General features: G+C 37.1%; 1 protein-coding gene across 1 annotated transcript in view; it reads left to right on the top strand.

The window, feature by feature from the left end:
* Nucleotides 1-13,538, top strand: part of SEMA3E (semaphorin 3E) — a 244,278-nt gene extending 230,740 nt beyond the window's left edge. The window contains exon 17 of the mRNA XM_042916626.1: nt 9,245-13,538. Within this exon, the coding sequence (XP_042772560.1) occupies nt 9,245-9,697 (453 nt within the window). The 3' untranslated portion in view covers nt 9,698-13,538. The remainder of the gene's footprint in view (nt 1-9,244) is intronic.
* The last annotated feature ends 3,854 nt before the right edge of the window (nt 13,539-17,392 follow it).

The following is a 17,392-nucleotide window of genomic DNA, read 5'->3' as shown; positions in this document are numbered from 1 at the left end:
CATGATAAAGAAAACCTTAGTTTGTTCAAGCTACTCGTAACATAAGTAAATAACTTTTTACCTTAACACATTACTCACTTTGAATGTTGTAAGTTTGGAGTATATGATTTTAACCTGAAGATAGAGTATGTCTTTGAACCTGACGACGATTTAAAGCAGAAGTTTGGCAGACTACAGTCTGGAGACCAAATCTGGTCTCCCACCTCTTCTGTAAATAAAATTTTATTTGAAAACTGCCACACCCATGTGTTTACCTAGAATCTATGGATGTTTCCATCCTATAACCACAAAGTTGAGTACTTATAACAGAGACCATATGACCTACAAAGCCCAAAAACCTTTACTATATAGCTCTTTACAGGAAGTTTTTTGGCCTCTGATTTGAGGTAGAGCGAAGCTTTATTAAATAAGTATTATTCTGAAAAATATCTCTGTATTTTGGAGAAAAAAATATTTTCACGAATAACTAAGCCACCATTTTGTGCTGAGCACTATAATGTCATTGGAATGAGTTTTCATTAAAACCAAACAATATGAATAGTTTCTTGCAGTGTGTTGTTTCAGACTTTGTTCATTAGACCTTTACTGATAAAACCAATGTGTATCCCAAAGACACTGTAAACAAGGTAGAGTTCCACGAAGAAATTGAATAAATGTACGTAAATTCCAAGTGAAGAAACTGGTGGGGGGGGGGGGGGGGGCAATCCCAAAACATATAAAATATTCTCCAAAGTGATAAAAGGCAGGCAAGAAAGTTGCTGGCCCATAAGATCAGCATCACAATCTATTCTTTGATAAGCATGGAAGTTTCATTTTCCCCTTAATCCTCATTGATCTTTCCATTGTAGATTCTTTATTTAAGGGAAAATATTTTGTGTGTGTGCTTATGTGTCTTAAAAATAAAGTCTCTCACTTTAAAATAGCTGATTATATGTATTGTGCAGACTGCTTAAATAATGCACAGATGCACATGTTCATGTTTATTATAAAAAATCCAAGAGAGAATGTAAGTTGACATCAAAACCCCAAGACTTCAGTTTCACCCCACTCTCTCAATTCTGTTTGTTAACTGGATGGCACAAGTTGTCACTTTGAACTCTGCTTTCAGACCACCTACTGAGTAGGACAAATTCATCAGAGTCATCTAATTACTGCTGAGAAATCTAAGAGGCATGGTTACCTTATCCGCCAGCAGTCCCTTCCAGAGTTTGCTGCATCCACACAGAATTTGTACAGCTTTAAGTAAAACATAATTTTATTGATGATTCAGCGCATTGTGGAGACAGCTTCTCTTGTAAAAACAGAACAAAGAAAAATGGAGTATACAAGTTACATCTCTTGATGTTGCACATTTATTATGTCATCAAAACTGAGAGAAATATGATGTGAAATTTCATCCTTATTCTATCTTGTTTGCTAGATGACCCATATTTTCTTGACCTTCCCAATGGTAACCCATGACAGGAAGCCTGGGGGATCAATGACAGCCATAAGTTTACGATTTTGTCTTTATATACATGTACTGAAAGCATGAGGTTTGTTCTACATGAATATTATTTGTTTTTCTTGTTGTCATAACATAAAGTGCATGAACTCTGCCTCATTTGAAACATCTGCTTAGCCGTTTTGGTGTTTCCATTTCAGTCTTTAAAAAAAAACTCGGTTCATCTTTTCTAAACTGACAATTCTTTACAAGTAGATATTCATAATTTACATTTTCAGCCTTGACAAGCATATTTTTATAATGTCATTTGCTCCATATTTTAGTTCTGAAATAATTAGCAGTAGAGCCCATTAGTTTCATTTTTTCGTTCGCAGTGGTAAAGACACAGTTCCTGTAAAAGGAAAACATAGAGCAAGTTTGTGGTCTTAAGGATGGAAGTTGATGTAGTGGTTTAGATAGAACTCTCTCTGGTTAATTTTCCAAGAGAATACTTAACATCTTTAAAATTAAAATTCCCATATCTTTGGAATCAAATGCAGATCTATGTTTTTTCCCACTAAGATTACTCTGACTCGAGGCTTCTGATTACACTAACATGGTAACGCAGCAAGGCCGGTGTCAAGCACATGGTAGACCTTCAAAAATAGCAAACATAGGAATTCTCTTTTTAATTTCTTTTGTTCCAATGAAAGTTATAGTTCACATAGTCTTCTAGATAATAAAAAGGGTACATCTGCATGAAGATACAAGAGCATAGAACTGTGTATCTGTACCACATCGTGTTAGTCCCAAAGAATAGCTTATACTGAACTGTACTTGCATTTACTGTGTTTACTGTCATGCTGCTCTTTGGACACCTGTATCTCATTTTATGAAAACACAGAAGAGATTTTTTTCTCAGACCTCATTGCCAGAGAAAGATGTACTTGATGTAAGGAGTACCTTTATTTTTTAATAATAATTTTTTTATTTGAGTATAGTTGACACACAATGTCGCATTATCTTCAGATGTACAGCATAGTGATTCAACTTCTGTATATGCTGTGCTATGCTTGCTGCCATCTGTCCCTATACAAGGCTGTTACAATATCATTGACTATATTCCCTATGATAAAGAATAACTTCAAAAATATACTTTAGAGACATTCAGGTCTTAAAATTTATCATACTCTCCCCTTTGCTTTGGTCACTAGGTAATTTAGTGTTGACTTTCTACTCCAAATATGGTAGTTGTTTAGTGCCTTATGATAAACATTTATGTGTCCAAACATTATCTTTCTTTGATCCTCTCCTATTTTCCCTTCATCTTGATTGTCCTGATTATTCTTATCTTTGGAAATTTTTAATAAAACATTACCCTTACTCTGCTGTTTATTTTTTTTAGCATTATTTCTGAAATCATATGATTTCTATAGCTTGAACAGTATACCATAGCTTGAACAGATCTTATAGACCTGGTTTATTGGTTGCCAAACCAAGATAATCACTATAGTCATATTATTTAGTTCATAGCACATTGTCGTAATGGATTCACACAGATCTCCTTTCTTGTTTGACTTAATTTTTCCTGGACCACCCTTCTCCACTTTCATCTTTGCTTTGCCATATGCATGCATTGTAATGATTGGATTAAGTCCAATACTACATCATTTGTACTATATTGAACAAGAATATAGCATTTTGAGTATTCATGAACTGTAAAAATATTGAGTTAGAGATCTTACTCTGTTTCTCTTTATAACTCAACACTGTGTTTTTATAGTTTGTCACTGTTGCCGTGTGTGTCTTTATTTCATTGTTTCTGACTGCAACTTAATATCCCATATCCCATAGCAGTCATTCATTGCTCTTAATTGATCAACACCCCTAAGAGTGGACCAATTAATTCCCACTATGACATGTTTAAGGATCATCTCTTCACATAACCTCCTACAGATGTGAGTGCAAATCTCTGCATTCTTGCCTTCTGACAGCCTTCAGACCCCTTCCCCACTCACACGTATGCATGCGTTCTCTCTCTCTCTCTCTCTCTCTCTCACTCACTCACTCAAGCTCTCTCTTAAAATAAATAAATGAATAAACTTAAATAGGTTTTCCACATTTGGGTCTTTAATCTGAAGTATATACCTACAACTTTATTTCTTTATATAGTGTGATAGGTTTCCCTAAATGTGCCATCAAGTAATTCACTCTGTTTCTGTTGGGTAATACTCTCCATCATAAAGCAGATTTAGAAAGTGTTTTTATAAAAGAAGTTTTGCTTAATTTTTATGCTGTATTACATATTTTTTGTAAGTCAACCAATATTTTTTTTGTATTGAAGGTAGGCTGGATAAGCAAACAATTATATAAATTGTTGGCCTTTATTTCTTGACTAAAACTAATTTCATTGTTAAATATATTCCAAAAGAAACCAATTCAAGGCCTGTGTCTGTTCTTTTCCTATGAAAAGTGTAGAACCATATGGTTGATACACATGGAAATCACTCCTTCTTCCTGACCAGCTACCAGATGTGCAGAGTTCTTTGTTCAGTTACCTTTTTTTTTTTTGTTAGACATTACGAAACATACTGAATCAATCTTTATAACTCAGAATATTAAAACCGCTTTGAGTAAGAAATGCTTTGTTTTTGTAGATTGCCTATAGGAATATTTGATAAAGGGATGTATTATGTATCATCTTCTTGAACAAGGAAATCAGGTCTTCAGACATAGAGAAAGCACAGCTGATGAAAACAATTGTGTAATCAAGATTTGCTGTCGAAGGTGCCCATGTGGACTCAAGTGGAAAGATTAAATCATGGAAGGACTTCGAATACAAATTTCTAAGTCTTTTTTTTTTTTTTTTTTTTTTTTTTTGGGTATCCATAGGCTATGGAAGATACATTTAACTTTCAAGGCGATTTAACGTCCATATAGCATACAGCCGTCCAGATTTCAGAATTGAAATGTCTTTTATTTCTCAATTTCTAACACCATAACCAAGAGGGGAGACCTACATTCTGAGACAGGAACTATCTCCAATGTGCAAATAAATGATGTAGGACAGCTCCCATTGTAATTGTCATGCCTCCACATCTTTGAACCAGTGTGGACTTTATATATACACAGTGCGGTGTTTCTCAAGTTGGGTTTCTGATTTTGAAAGAAATACATGCTTGAAAAAATCAGCACTCCTAATCCAGTGGTCAAGGATTTGTATTTATCTTCATTTCTGCTTTTTGTTTTATTTTAGAACACTTTCATAAACTGGTTGGTATATGCCAGAAACTAGGATAGATGACTTTCCTGTTTTCATATTTGCATTCGCACAGGATATAGAGTAAGGAGAAGATAAAGGATCGTATTCAGTGAGGGTGTTGGTATGCAGATTCCTTTCAGGTGAAAACAGTGTCCTACAAGTGCTTTTCCTATTTATATCTGCAAAGCAGAGCCCTTTTGATAGTTACTAACTGCTCCTCAAATCATCTTTGCTTCCTTCCTGTCTAAATCCTTATTGGATTTACTTCTGGAGTAAATCCACAAGTGAATAACTTCTGGATATATCATTACTGGGATATCCCATTGTCTTGCATTCTTGCACACTCTGGACTAATTAGTATGTTGTCATTTCTCTGTATTCTGAGCACACTACTCATTATGGACTATTTAGAATAATTAAGAGATAGACATTTGTTCTTATGAAACTTGTCATATGGTTAAAGGGAAAAAATTTGCATCACAAAATTATTTGAAGAGGAGTAAATACCAGCTTGTGTGCTACAAATGTGAATGCTTAGTGAATTACAAAAAGAAATGAGACCTATCTGGCTGAAAATAAAATATTCATTAAGAAATGAAAATGTAAACTTGGAAAGAAATTTTAAAAAGTGGCTTGGTAGACAGTATAAGGGGGTTCGCTATCAGAAAGAAAGGGTAAGACTAGAATAAGACATGGAAGCGATAAAGGGGCACTACAAGGAACTGAGTACAGGAGTTACAAAGAGGAAGATTTGGCTCTGGTGTATCTACAGGTTGTTCCCACCTTGTGCCGTTGAATGTAAAATGTCCTGTGCTGCTGGCACAATTTATATTAAAATGTTTATTAAATATGCACAAGAATAAAACGAGTGCATATTTTTGCTTGTAACTTTTATTCAAATGTAGAAACAAAATAAATTTACGAATAAGGTATAAATACTTGCATTTTTTAATCTTTAATGTGTTATTTTTTTTTTTTTTCACTGAAATAAGGCATCTCCATGAACATAACATGGGACACAGACAACCATATATGTGTGTGTGTCCATGAGTGTATAAAACATCTGCCTGGAGCACTTTTTGCTGTGTGATGACTCAATCCCCCTGACACTTGATACAAGTGACTTCAAAACTTTTTATGTACATTACTACATCGGGATGTTGTTTGGTTTTCATCTGGCTGGAACGTATCATTAACATACTACATTCATCTTTGTTGTCAGCAGCTGGAAACTGTTAAAGCCTTGAAAATAGTTCAGAATCTATGATAAACACCAATACTAACAATGAAGTTGATCTTCCCCATGATCCCAAATACAGTGTATTAATTTACATTATCGTGAAAACTAAACACAATAGTCGAAGTCTTTGTATAAAACTGATTGATCACCAGAAACGTACCTATTCCACCCAACCTATGAGAAACACTGCAGTAAGCTGTTTTGGAATACGGATTTAGAAAGGCAGGATTTGGGAGCACCTGGTGGCTCGGTCAGTTGAGGGTCCAACGCGTGATTTCGGCTCATGTCATGATCCCAGGGTCATGGGATCGAGCCCCGTGTCAGGTTCCACGCTAAGCATGGAGCCTGTTTAAGATTCTCTCTCCCTGTGCACCTCTTCCCTGCTTTCTCTTTCTTTTGCTTGCTCTCTCTCTATCTCTAAAAAAAAGAAAAAGCAAGATCTGGTTAACTGAACAATTTTCACTTGCTTGGGCAAGCAATAGAATCTGAATAAGGAGCATGATAAAAGGGAGTGAGATTTGAAACAGAGTAAAATAATACACATTTGTTGAAATAAAGGGGAAAGGTATTAGTCAAAAGAAACTTACTTGAAGGACTTGTTCTTTTTTGCAGGTAATTTTGCATGCCCACTTGTAGAAAGGTTAACAGATGACATGGTGGTAATAAGGGAAGGAGTACACTCTTACAGTGCTGTGAGGGAGGCCTGTTTGAAGAGATGACATTTTCATTCAGTCTTTTCCAATAAGGAACCAGCAGTGGGGAAGTCCCTACAGGCAGGTACAACAGCATAGGTCCCGAAACAGAATCAAGCTGGGCGTAGCAGCAGACACAGAAGGCAGGAAGATTTGGGAGGAATCTACCGTGAGATAAAGTCAAAGAATCAGTCACAAAATAGAAGAGCCTAACGTGGGAAAGTCTAACGTGGGAAAATGGTGAAATGGAATGAATGTTTCCCACCATCACCACAGAAGAGATGTTGATAGGAATTTGTGATGTGTTGGCTATGAAGGCATAATAATGAGTAAGAAGTATGACAACACATGAGGACAGAGGAACTAGAAGAAGAATAATGTAATTGTCAGGAATAGGGAAGTTAGTAAATGGGGAGGTGCAGTTTGTGTGGAGAGACACTGGATTGTAAATAATGAAAGATGGTGTAAGTTTCAGTCAGTGTTTTGTAATTAACAGGAAATACAAAACAGTGGATAATCTCTGTGTGAGATCTGTCTTAGGGAAGCTGGTTGAAATGAGGAAACAGAAGACTTACCAAATGAATGCAAATAAAACATGAGATCAGGGAAGGGTAGAGGATTGTGCCTTAGAGAGAATGAGAAATCTACACCAAAAGACCAAGAAAGAACCAAGAGGAGAGCCAAGAGAGTAAAATGGCAGGTACCACACAGAAAAAAGTTTAAGAAGGCGGGTCCCTCTATGTCAAATGCAGCCATAAGTTTAAAAACAATGGAGGTTGTGTTTCAGAGTCAGAAGCATCCAAGGCATGGTGGTGAATTTATGGATTAAGTAGGGGTAAATGTGAGCAGTGACTCCAAGTCATTTAAGAGGTATTGGCTGTGGCAGTTGCCCAGGATACTTTCTCAGCAAAACCTGTCACCAAGTAAGCAACTGTTTTATGTAGTGACGTATGTAGTGTGTTTTATGGCATGACAGCTCTTCCTGATCCCTCACGGGAGAACTTCCTGAGTTAGTGGAGCTAACGTTTTGCCTACTTGGACATAGTCCTATCAAGTCAAATGAAGCCTATATCAAGGATATATGGAGCCCCTTCACCCAACTGTGTCACTCTAAAGCTGCTGAGTAATTTATTTACCTACATGGCTGAAGAAAAAAAAACACCCTCTGAGTGTCTCATAATTTGTCTTTAACATTCCTATTTGAGATGCATCTCTTACTACACTGCTAACGCCATTTTGTCACATTATTCACAGATTATATAAATGAGTCCACATGAGTAATTAGATTGCAACTTTGGACGTGCCGGAACTGATTAAGGTTCAGGAAAGGTGAGCCCAGCAGGTCTTGCCAATACCTGCCACTGGGGCAAAAGTGTGCTTGTCTTAATGGTCTTTGCTCCCAAAGTGGTTCTGGTTGTCCGTATGCCCCTTTTATACTGGCAAAGGAGAGTATCGCTTTTGTTTTGTATTCTCAAGGGAGAAGTCAGCCAGTAAGGTGTGAGTCACCTTTATACCATCATGGCATGATCTGGGGTCATCTGAAAACAAAAACCAGTTTGTTTTTAGCTAGAAGAATGTATACACAAAGGTAGAGGTCGGTGTTGATAGCCCTGTACAAAGTGTTTTCACTTATACATTATTTTATGGAAACGTCACAACATTCAAGTGACATTTGGATTATCTGCATTTTTACAAAGAAAACTAAGAGAATATACATAAATGCCCCAGATCACACAGTTAGTGCCAAAATTTCAATTTAGATTTGTCTAATGTGAAATCATATCCTCACTAGTACAACTATCGGTAATAAGATATGAGCTGTTTATCAAAAGCTTTGTTGGGCTCTTCTTACCTTGAATTGTAATAATTTATAGAAATAATGTGCATAACTTATTATTTCACAAACATAAGGTATTCAAGTCCTGAAGTTATATGCAAACTTAAAATTATTAGAGTGTGAAATTCTTCCGAGAAGAATATGGATGTTTCTGGCTTGATTTTAAGTCTCTGTTAAGTAGAAAGCCTTGTAGAAATATAAGCATGCTCACTTACTGGATGATTTTTTTTTTTTTTTTTTTTTTTTTTTTTTTTGGTAAAGAAAGAGAGTGAAGGTTTCTCACCTCTCTTAAGAGAGATCCTTATGGAAATGTTGGTCTTTATGATCTGGGGAAGACCCAGGTCCTTATGATCAGGGAAGAACCCTTGATCTACTGATGGGAGAAATGGCATTTGTGCTGTCTACTAAGAAAAAAAATAAATTTGATAGATCTTCATTTTAGTCTAACTTTGAGTGCTGTACTGAAGTAGATATTTTTTTCTAATGATTAATTGAAATCATTAGGGAGAAAGCTCTTTCACTCGCCTCTTAATAATATTGATGTGAAATGACGTCAAAATCATTATATGAAGTGATCTCAAGTAAGTTCAACACACACACCTGATTTAATTAGTCATTCCCCCTCTCTCAGTCACTCTCACTCTCTTGCTCGCTCTCATATGTATGTGTGACTCTCAGGATTTCATCATGTAATAACAAAAATTAAAAATCTGATGATAGTAAAAGGGTTATAGGCTGGTGTTCTCTCCTAGATAATACTCCAGTGCCATTGATTTTCTTGTTCTTGCAGGTGAAGACAGATGACAGAGTAGTCAAGATGGACCTCGGCTTACTCTTCCTTAGGGTACGAAAAATGGATGCTGGGACCTATTTTTGCCAGACAGTAGAGCATGGTTTTGTCCATACCGTCCGCAAAATTACCCTGGAGGTAGTAGAAGAGGAGAGAGTAGAGGAGATGTTTCACAAAGACTTGGAAGAGGATGGGCCTCCCAAGATGCCTTGTCCTGCCCAGAGTATCATCCCACAGGGGGCAAAACCATGGTACAAGGAATTCTTACAGCTGATTGGTTATAGCAACTTCCAGAGAGTGGAAGAATACTGTGAAAAGGTCTGGTGCACAGATAAGAAGAGGAAAAAGCTTAAAATGTCACCTTCCAAGTGGAAGTACGCCAACCCACAGGAGAAGAAGCTTCGTCCCAAAGCTGAGCACTATCGCCTGCCCAGGCACACGCTGGACTCCTGACGGCGTGACACCATCTCCTGGCTTCTGAAGAATTTATGTTTGGAACCGAAAACAAACAAAATGAGAAACCATCCAGCTTTGTATCGCTTAACAGATTTCTGTAATACAGAAATGACTGTGAAGGTATTATGATAAATTATTATACGTACTCATTTGACTGGTTAAAAATCACATAAAGTTAACTAACTTTTCTAAACAATATTTATGAAAAAGTGACCTTGTCTGTAGTTTTGAGTACCTGGCTGCTTTTCCATGGCAATTATTATTTTCTCTTGGAAGACTTACGGTTATTGGAATATTGAAAAATTAGAGATGTTAATAATCATGTGAAAATTAAATATATATTTTAATCTTTCTGAATTCTACCTTTCCACTATGATGTAAAAGGTAAAGAATACCAAATACTTTATCATTCTCACATGAACTGTCTGTACTTTTTAAGAATTGTATTAGTGGGAAAAGAAAAAACAAAACAAAACTTGTATTAGTATCTAAACCATGAGTTTTATGAAGCCAGGTGTGTTGAAATTATTGTAAACCGTGAAAGAAAAATTATGGTCACCTTGAGGCTCATGCCCTTCATAAAACATTCAATAAGCCACATTCTCTACAGTTACATTTCATGATGAAAACACATCCTTTGAATTTCACTCCAGTGCAGAAAGAATGACATTAAGATAACTTCTCAGAAAGACAGCAAAATATGCCAAAAACAGATGAAGTTACAGTTAGAAATCTAACTGAAAAAGTTTTTGCTACCCTCTTGTGGTAGAAAAAGTATATTCTCTTTTTTCTCTTTTTACGGATTGTCTAGTAAAGATTTGAAAGCAGTTTCTGTCAATACATCCTGTCCATTTTCAGAAGAAAAAGAAAAACTTAAAAATGTCTCACTGCTTATGTCATGCTTTAAGATGGAAATAATGTGTTTATGAATAATTTATTACCTCATAGGCCAAAAATGAAGATATTATAGCCCTGAAGCTCTATTAAAACTTAAATTTTACGCCTTCTAAATAATCTTCCCTCAAATATAAAGGACACTCCAGAAACATGTTTATTGTCTTTAAAATATTAAAGCAATTTGTGCTCAGATATCTAATTTCCCTCGCTATTTTATGTTAACAAATAACAAAATTGTTTCACGGGGTCACTTAACTACCGAGATATCCAGAGCACGTTTACTTTTATAAATAGTATCCAAAGTTTTTGAGAATGCTTATTTCTTGAAGTCCGTCCTTCACCTTTTAATGTAGTGATTACCTTTCTAATATAGGAAGTTTTGTTGAGATTTTTCATTTAAATAAAAATTAAAAACAAGCGAATTACACGTGAAAACAATTACGAATGTTTATTTAAATATTCAGATATTCATTTCAACTTTCAAAGCTAGCTTACAGAGTATATAATTAAGAAAGTTAAGGTGTGGAGAACTTGGAATAGCTTATACTTTCATTTGAAAATTAACAAATACAAAAGTGTTTTAAGAAAGTCTAAGAAGTTCGTTTGTTAAGCCATGAAGCTCCAAAAGTTCTGAAGGATAGAAATATTTTGAAAAAGAACGTTCTCTGAAAAACCCAGTTGCTGTTTCCTCAAGAATCCACCGGAGGTCATTGCCGCCCACCAGTGTTAACTGGAAACAGCGTGTATTTATTTCAATAAAATCCCACCCAGTGTGAAGAAGTAGAACCATAACCACAGATCACAGGGGTCCTTAGCAAAGTTTATGTCTGAAATACTCAAAGTGAACAGATAAGTCAGTAAGGCATGATTTATTGAAAATATTCTTCCATTAATACAGGAAAAAGGAAAGCAGGATTTTCTCTTCAGGTTTTTTTTTTTTGTTTTGTTTTGTTTTTTTAAGTAAGGCATATAGCACATACTTAGTTGACATTTTAATCCCAATAGCGCATATAAGCAGTTGTTAACAAGGATAACAGTAATGTCCTTTATGAGCTAAAATATTTCGTAACTGAAGAGATAAGACTGAGGAAAATAACTTTGATAATAAGTCTTAAGAATTAAATATACCTTGAAGCTGTTCAAGGAATATGAAATGACCATTAAGGAGAGGGAGCTTTTGAAAATGCTAATTTAAGAGCATCTTGATAAGAAAATGTTGACGACTCAAGTCCACAATTAAGAGCACTAAATTTCCATTCATACATACTTTTTTTCCCTTTTCTTACTGTCTCCCCATTTCTTCCCCCAAACGTGTGCAGATGCGTTGCACCACAGGAACACATCACGATGTACTTTAAGATAAAGCTGTATTGCCCTCTCAAAAGACAAACCAACAACCTATGTGGCTGTCCTTCTTGAGAATCTGAAACCTACCACAGAACGCCTTCCCAGTCTTTTATTCGGTCTGGTGTCAGAGTTCAAATTCAGGGTCTCCTTTCAGATATGTCCAGGCTTAGAAAATCACTAATGTGTTGATCAGCTTTATCCTCTTTTTCTTGAGCTCAGGAAGGGCATGTACTTAGCTACCTACAAGACTTGGGGGAATAAGAGTCGGCCCTGACTCACCGTATTTTCCCCAGAGACCTGGTGAAGAGAAATCATGCCCTCTAGGAACAAACATTAAGCTGAGAAAGAATCATAACTGCCCCTCCTAGGTTCAAAGAGGCACCTCCATGCAGGATCGGTCTCCTGCTTTTTCAGACCAATGCTAGGACATTCTCTGCAAGCAGAGAGGCCCGGTGTATAGGATGAGCCTTGAGGTCAAGCCGTGCACACCTCCTCGTTCAGTTCTATGTCAGCTATACAGAGATGAAGGTTTGTTAGCAAGTAGGATTACAACTCCAAGAGGGTTCACTTCATGATCTGTGAGGTCTCTTCCATGTCTAACATTCTACATTGCTAATTTTTTTCCTATGTGTTTATCACTGAAAATTTCAATGCAAAGCTATTAACTTGGAAAAACAGGGATTAAACTAGAAATAAACGCGAGTAAGAAATCTACATAAAAGGGAGCAGAAAGTCTTTGCCTGTTTAGTAAGCGGCAATTCTGTATATATTTTGGAGTTTTTGTGTTTCCCCAAATTAACTGAACAGTTAGGATGTTTTTATTGAGTGTTTAATATTCGCAATAGGGTGTAGGGCTTTGTAAATCTTCGTAGCGATTATGAGCTTTTGTACAATTTGTAAACTATGATACATAGTTCTGCCTGTTGGTGTTAAGCATGAAACAAACACAACAGCTGTTGACCTTAAAAGTGAGTTGTCTTTAGCCTGACAGGGACATTAAGAAAACTGCTTAGCCTCGTGTGGAAACTTGAGATCCCGGGAGAAAGTGCTTGCAGTTATGATAACAATAAGGAGTCCATGTTCTTGCTCTTACAGCAGAGTATCATCACATCAAGTTGCTTTTTCGAAAGCAGTGCTCATTTTTCAGGCCAACACCTGTTGCATTTGAATCAGGTATAAATAATAGATTTTCCACGAACGCTGTTTTGATTGGAGTGTGTTATTTAAGCTGGTATGTTTATTTTTTCTCGGGAAGGTAGCGTTATGTTTTGGCTCTCATTATAATTGAATGTGTTCTGTTTGTGTTTAAGTGGCTTATAGCTAGAGTACTGTATTGGGGTGTTCTGGCCTATATGGCTTCCTTTTATTTGCCTGGGCCCATAACAGCATGTGCTTTCTTATTTCTTTCACTGATTATAAGCCATGAGACTTATTATCATCTAGTGGTAAGGTGCAAAGACCATGGACAGTGTGTCCCTTTGACTATCCTATGGATTTGCCGCTATGCACTGCATCATTTGCCTGTACTATTATGTACGATTTGTATTTAGCTCAACTTAGATGCTAAAGAAATAAATATTTACTGAACCCTTAAGTGCTGTCTGAGGAATGTTTCCTAAGTTTTTGCCCGTTAAACTCAAGTTTCCTAACGTGTCAAGCCTAAATGTAAACATTCAATGCTAGACTAGTGTTCGTTTTCTTTAAGAAGTTAGAAAAGAATTCACTTCTCTTTCCTTGAAAATGTCAGTCAACTTTCTTAAGAAGGAAAAAGTCCATTGGTCTCATTACGTTGAAGCGTGTGGGTCTCTTTCTGCCACATCTTGTTTCTAGAACCAGCAGCCTGAAATTCCTTTCAAAGCTGCATCATCCAGATAAGAGACATGAGGAATGAATGCTTTTGAAATGGTAACAAGTAGTATATTGACAATTTTTGCAGACCGCAACATTTACCTTAATGTATGTAAATTGCCATTTTCTCTGCTATTTTTATTAGACCTTGGAGAGGTCATTTAAATGAGATTTGGTGTTAAATGAAACTCTCTTTGGGAGTTCTCTTTTTAAGGAAAATTGTTGTTTTGGTCAGTAATTAGTTACAAAGCTTTAAAGCAAGAATCTGGCGGCAGCTTCCAGACAGTGTTTCTGGCAGCTTTATGATAGGACGCCATTAATGGTAACGGTTTATACTTGTTTCAAGCTCGCACTCATTTATAATACAGGGCCTACTTCTGTAGTATTTGAGGAACCCAAGGAAACTGCTGTTTCTTTTTTTTTTTTTTTTTAATTTTTTTTTTCAACGTTTTTTTTTTTCAACGTTTTTTTTTTCAACGTTTTTTTATTTTTTTTATTTTTGGGACAGAGAGAGACAGAGCATGAACTAGGGAGGGGCAGAGAGAGAGGGAGACACAGAATCGGAAACAGGCTCCAGGCTCCGAGCCATCAGCCCAGAGCCTGACGCGGGGCTCGAACTCACGGACCGCGAGATCGTGACCTGGCTGAAGTCGGACGCTTAACCGACTGCGCCACCCAGGCGCCCCTTTAATTTTTTTTTTAACGTTTATTTATTTTTGAGACAGAGACAGAGCATGAATGGGGGAGGGTCAGAGAGAGAGGGAGACACAGAATTGGAAGCAGGCTCCAGGCTCTGAGCAGTCAGCACAGAGCCTGACGCGGGGCTCGAACTCACAGACTGTGAGATCATGACCTGAGCCGAAGTCGGACGCTCAACCGACTGAGCCACCCAGGTGCCCCGAAACTGCTGTTTCGATAAACAGTCATCGGTCCAAGGAAAGTAGAGAAACGGTTATGGTCATAGTACTTTCTTGCCTGTTATTCAAGGGAACCAAAACATGCACCCATTTTTTTTATTCAAAAACTATATGCCAGGCACTGGACCAGGTGTTTCCTAAAGCGTAGAAGTGTTAATAATGCCATTAAGTTAGATCAATAAAGAAAAATTGAGTTGTATTTGTTCTTAGAATGTGTCTACAGCTTTTATTGAAAAAAGTTCCAAATCCTATTTTTCACTTGATGCAGCTTGAAACCTTATAAGAGCTTAGCTTTTCAAATGCATTCGGGGTGCCGGAGTGGCTCAGTTGCTTAAGCTTCCACCTCTTGATTTCGGCTCAGGTCATGATCTCAGCGTTTTATGAGTTGGAGCCCTGTGTCGGGGCTCTGTGCCCGGACCTCACAGAGCCTGCTTGGGATTCTCTGTCTCCCTCTATCTCTGCTCTTCCCCCACCCACACTCCGTCTCTTTCAAAATAAATAAATATTTTTTTTTAATGTTTGTTTATTTTTGAGAGAGAGATGAGGGGAGAGACACACAGAGAGAGGGGGAGTCACAGAATCCAAAGCAGGCTCCAGGCTCTGAGCTGTCAGCACAGAGCCCAGTGCATGGCTCCAACTTTGGAACCATGACCTGAGCCAAAGTCAGACGCTCAACTGACTGAGCCACCCAGGCGCCCCTATGGTATTTTCTTATAGCAGCCTTAGCAGACTAATACTTGAAGGAAAGGAAAGAAAGGTGCAGAGGTTAAGCATACACAGAAACATGCAAAATAAGCCAATAGATACATTTCCAAAACATCTGAAAATACCTCAAGTTAAATAAACAGTGATATGTGGGAAAGGTGGCCTCTCAGCAAAGATGACTGCTGGCTTATATCAGTTTGCAAATTGCAGGTGTTTCCAAACTGTAGCTGATTTCTTCTCTGTGGATCAGAATTAGGTTTCTGGGGAAGGAGAATACAAAATTATAAACTCAATTATCAACCAAAAAAAAAAAAAAAGTGACAAGTGAAATGATCTCTTGGAGATTATTCCATGAATTCTATCTAATTTGAAAGAATCGTTAAAGAGTTTCTTATTTTACACATTTGTTTGTTTTAAGCAGCACAAAACAACTCAAGTTTATCATGTTGTGAATTTTGTAAGTCCAAAGTCAAGGCAAATGTCTTAGCTGGATTCTCTGCTTAAGATCTCAGCAGACCAATGTCAATGCACCAGCTGCCTGGGCCTTGGGAAAGAATCCAGGTAATTGGGAGAATTCTGGTTCTTGTGGTTCTAGGACTGAGATCCCTGTGCCCTGCCCTCCATATTGAATGTCAACAATGGACAGTTGAGTCCTTCTCAGGCTTGGCATCTCTGACTTTCTCCACTACATTTCTGTGCTTCCAACTGGAGAAACTTCTCTGCTTTTCATGTTTGTGTGATGAGACTGGACCCACCCAGATAATCCAGACTAATCTCTCTCTTTAAAGATTTATTACCTTAAATACAACAGCAAAGTCCCTTTTGCCATGCAACACAACATATTTTCAGGTTCTGGGGATTAGGATGTGGCCATATTTGGAGCATCGCAATCCATACCCTGGCCTCCCAAAATTTACATTCTTCGCAAATGCAAATTATGTTTATCCCATCTCAAGGTCCCCAAAGTTCTCATTCTGTTATGGCATCAGCTGAAAAATCCTGAATCTCATCATCTGTGACTTCTACATCAGGTGCAGATGAGGCTCTTGGTATAATCTATCAAATACCCACTAGGGCACATTTTTTTTCTCTGTGTGGCTCTCTGAAACTAAAGGAATTTGTTATCTGATTCCAACATACAATAATGGGACAGACATAGGTTAATAGTTTCTAGATATCCTGGTTCGAACAGGGAAAACGAGTAGGTAAAATGGAGTCACCATCCAAAGTAGTTTAATAATTCTGCAGGATTAGGTTTGAAATCTCCATATTAGGTTTTAAGGCCTAGGAATATTCTATGACTTTTGCCTTTGCCCTCTCTGAGTTTACATTTTGCCCTCTGGGCTCTCCATCCCACCCCCTGGATTCCTAAATGGCTCAGGTAATTTTTATCTTTCCTTCTGCTATCCTGGGCATTGACTTTGTCCTCAAGCAGATGGTCTAGGTATTTTTTTTTTTTTTTTTTTCACAAAATGTGCTAAGGACAGTGCTCAAGGAAAGATTATCTGTCCATCCCAACCAAACCAAAGCCTCCAGAAGACTTCCACATCAGGATCATGTCAGCACCTACATCAGGGAATCCAGGAAAGGTAGTTTCTAACCCTACACTAGGAGACGAACATAGCTATCAGAAAAAAAAAAGACAGTGGGAGAGAGAGAGATTGAGTAGAAAAAAGGCATCATCTGCTACAGACATCATCTGTTGAGGCAACAAGTAAATTGAAAAGTTTAAATTAAAATTAGTAACACTGGTGTGGTATAGGCAAGGAACTCATCCATCCTCCTGAACTGATAATTCAGAGATTTAACACTCTGCTTAAAAATCCAAATTTTGGCAAAACATTATATTCAGGCAATGTAAAAAAAATCTATTATTTTGTTGGTAAAGTCTACACATTTTAATTTTTGCCACAATAGTTTATGAGAAAGTCGTATTTGGGCAAGCTTTCTGAAAATATGTTAACTGTGGATAAAGAGT

This window comes from Panthera leo, chromosome A2 (assembly GCF_018350215.1).
Source record: "Panthera leo isolate Ple1 chromosome A2, P.leo_Ple1_pat1.1, whole genome shotgun sequence".
Classification (NCBI taxonomy): Eukaryota; Metazoa; Chordata; class Mammalia; order Carnivora; family Felidae; genus Panthera; species Panthera leo.
This window is presented reverse-complemented; position numbering and strand designations above follow the sequence as displayed.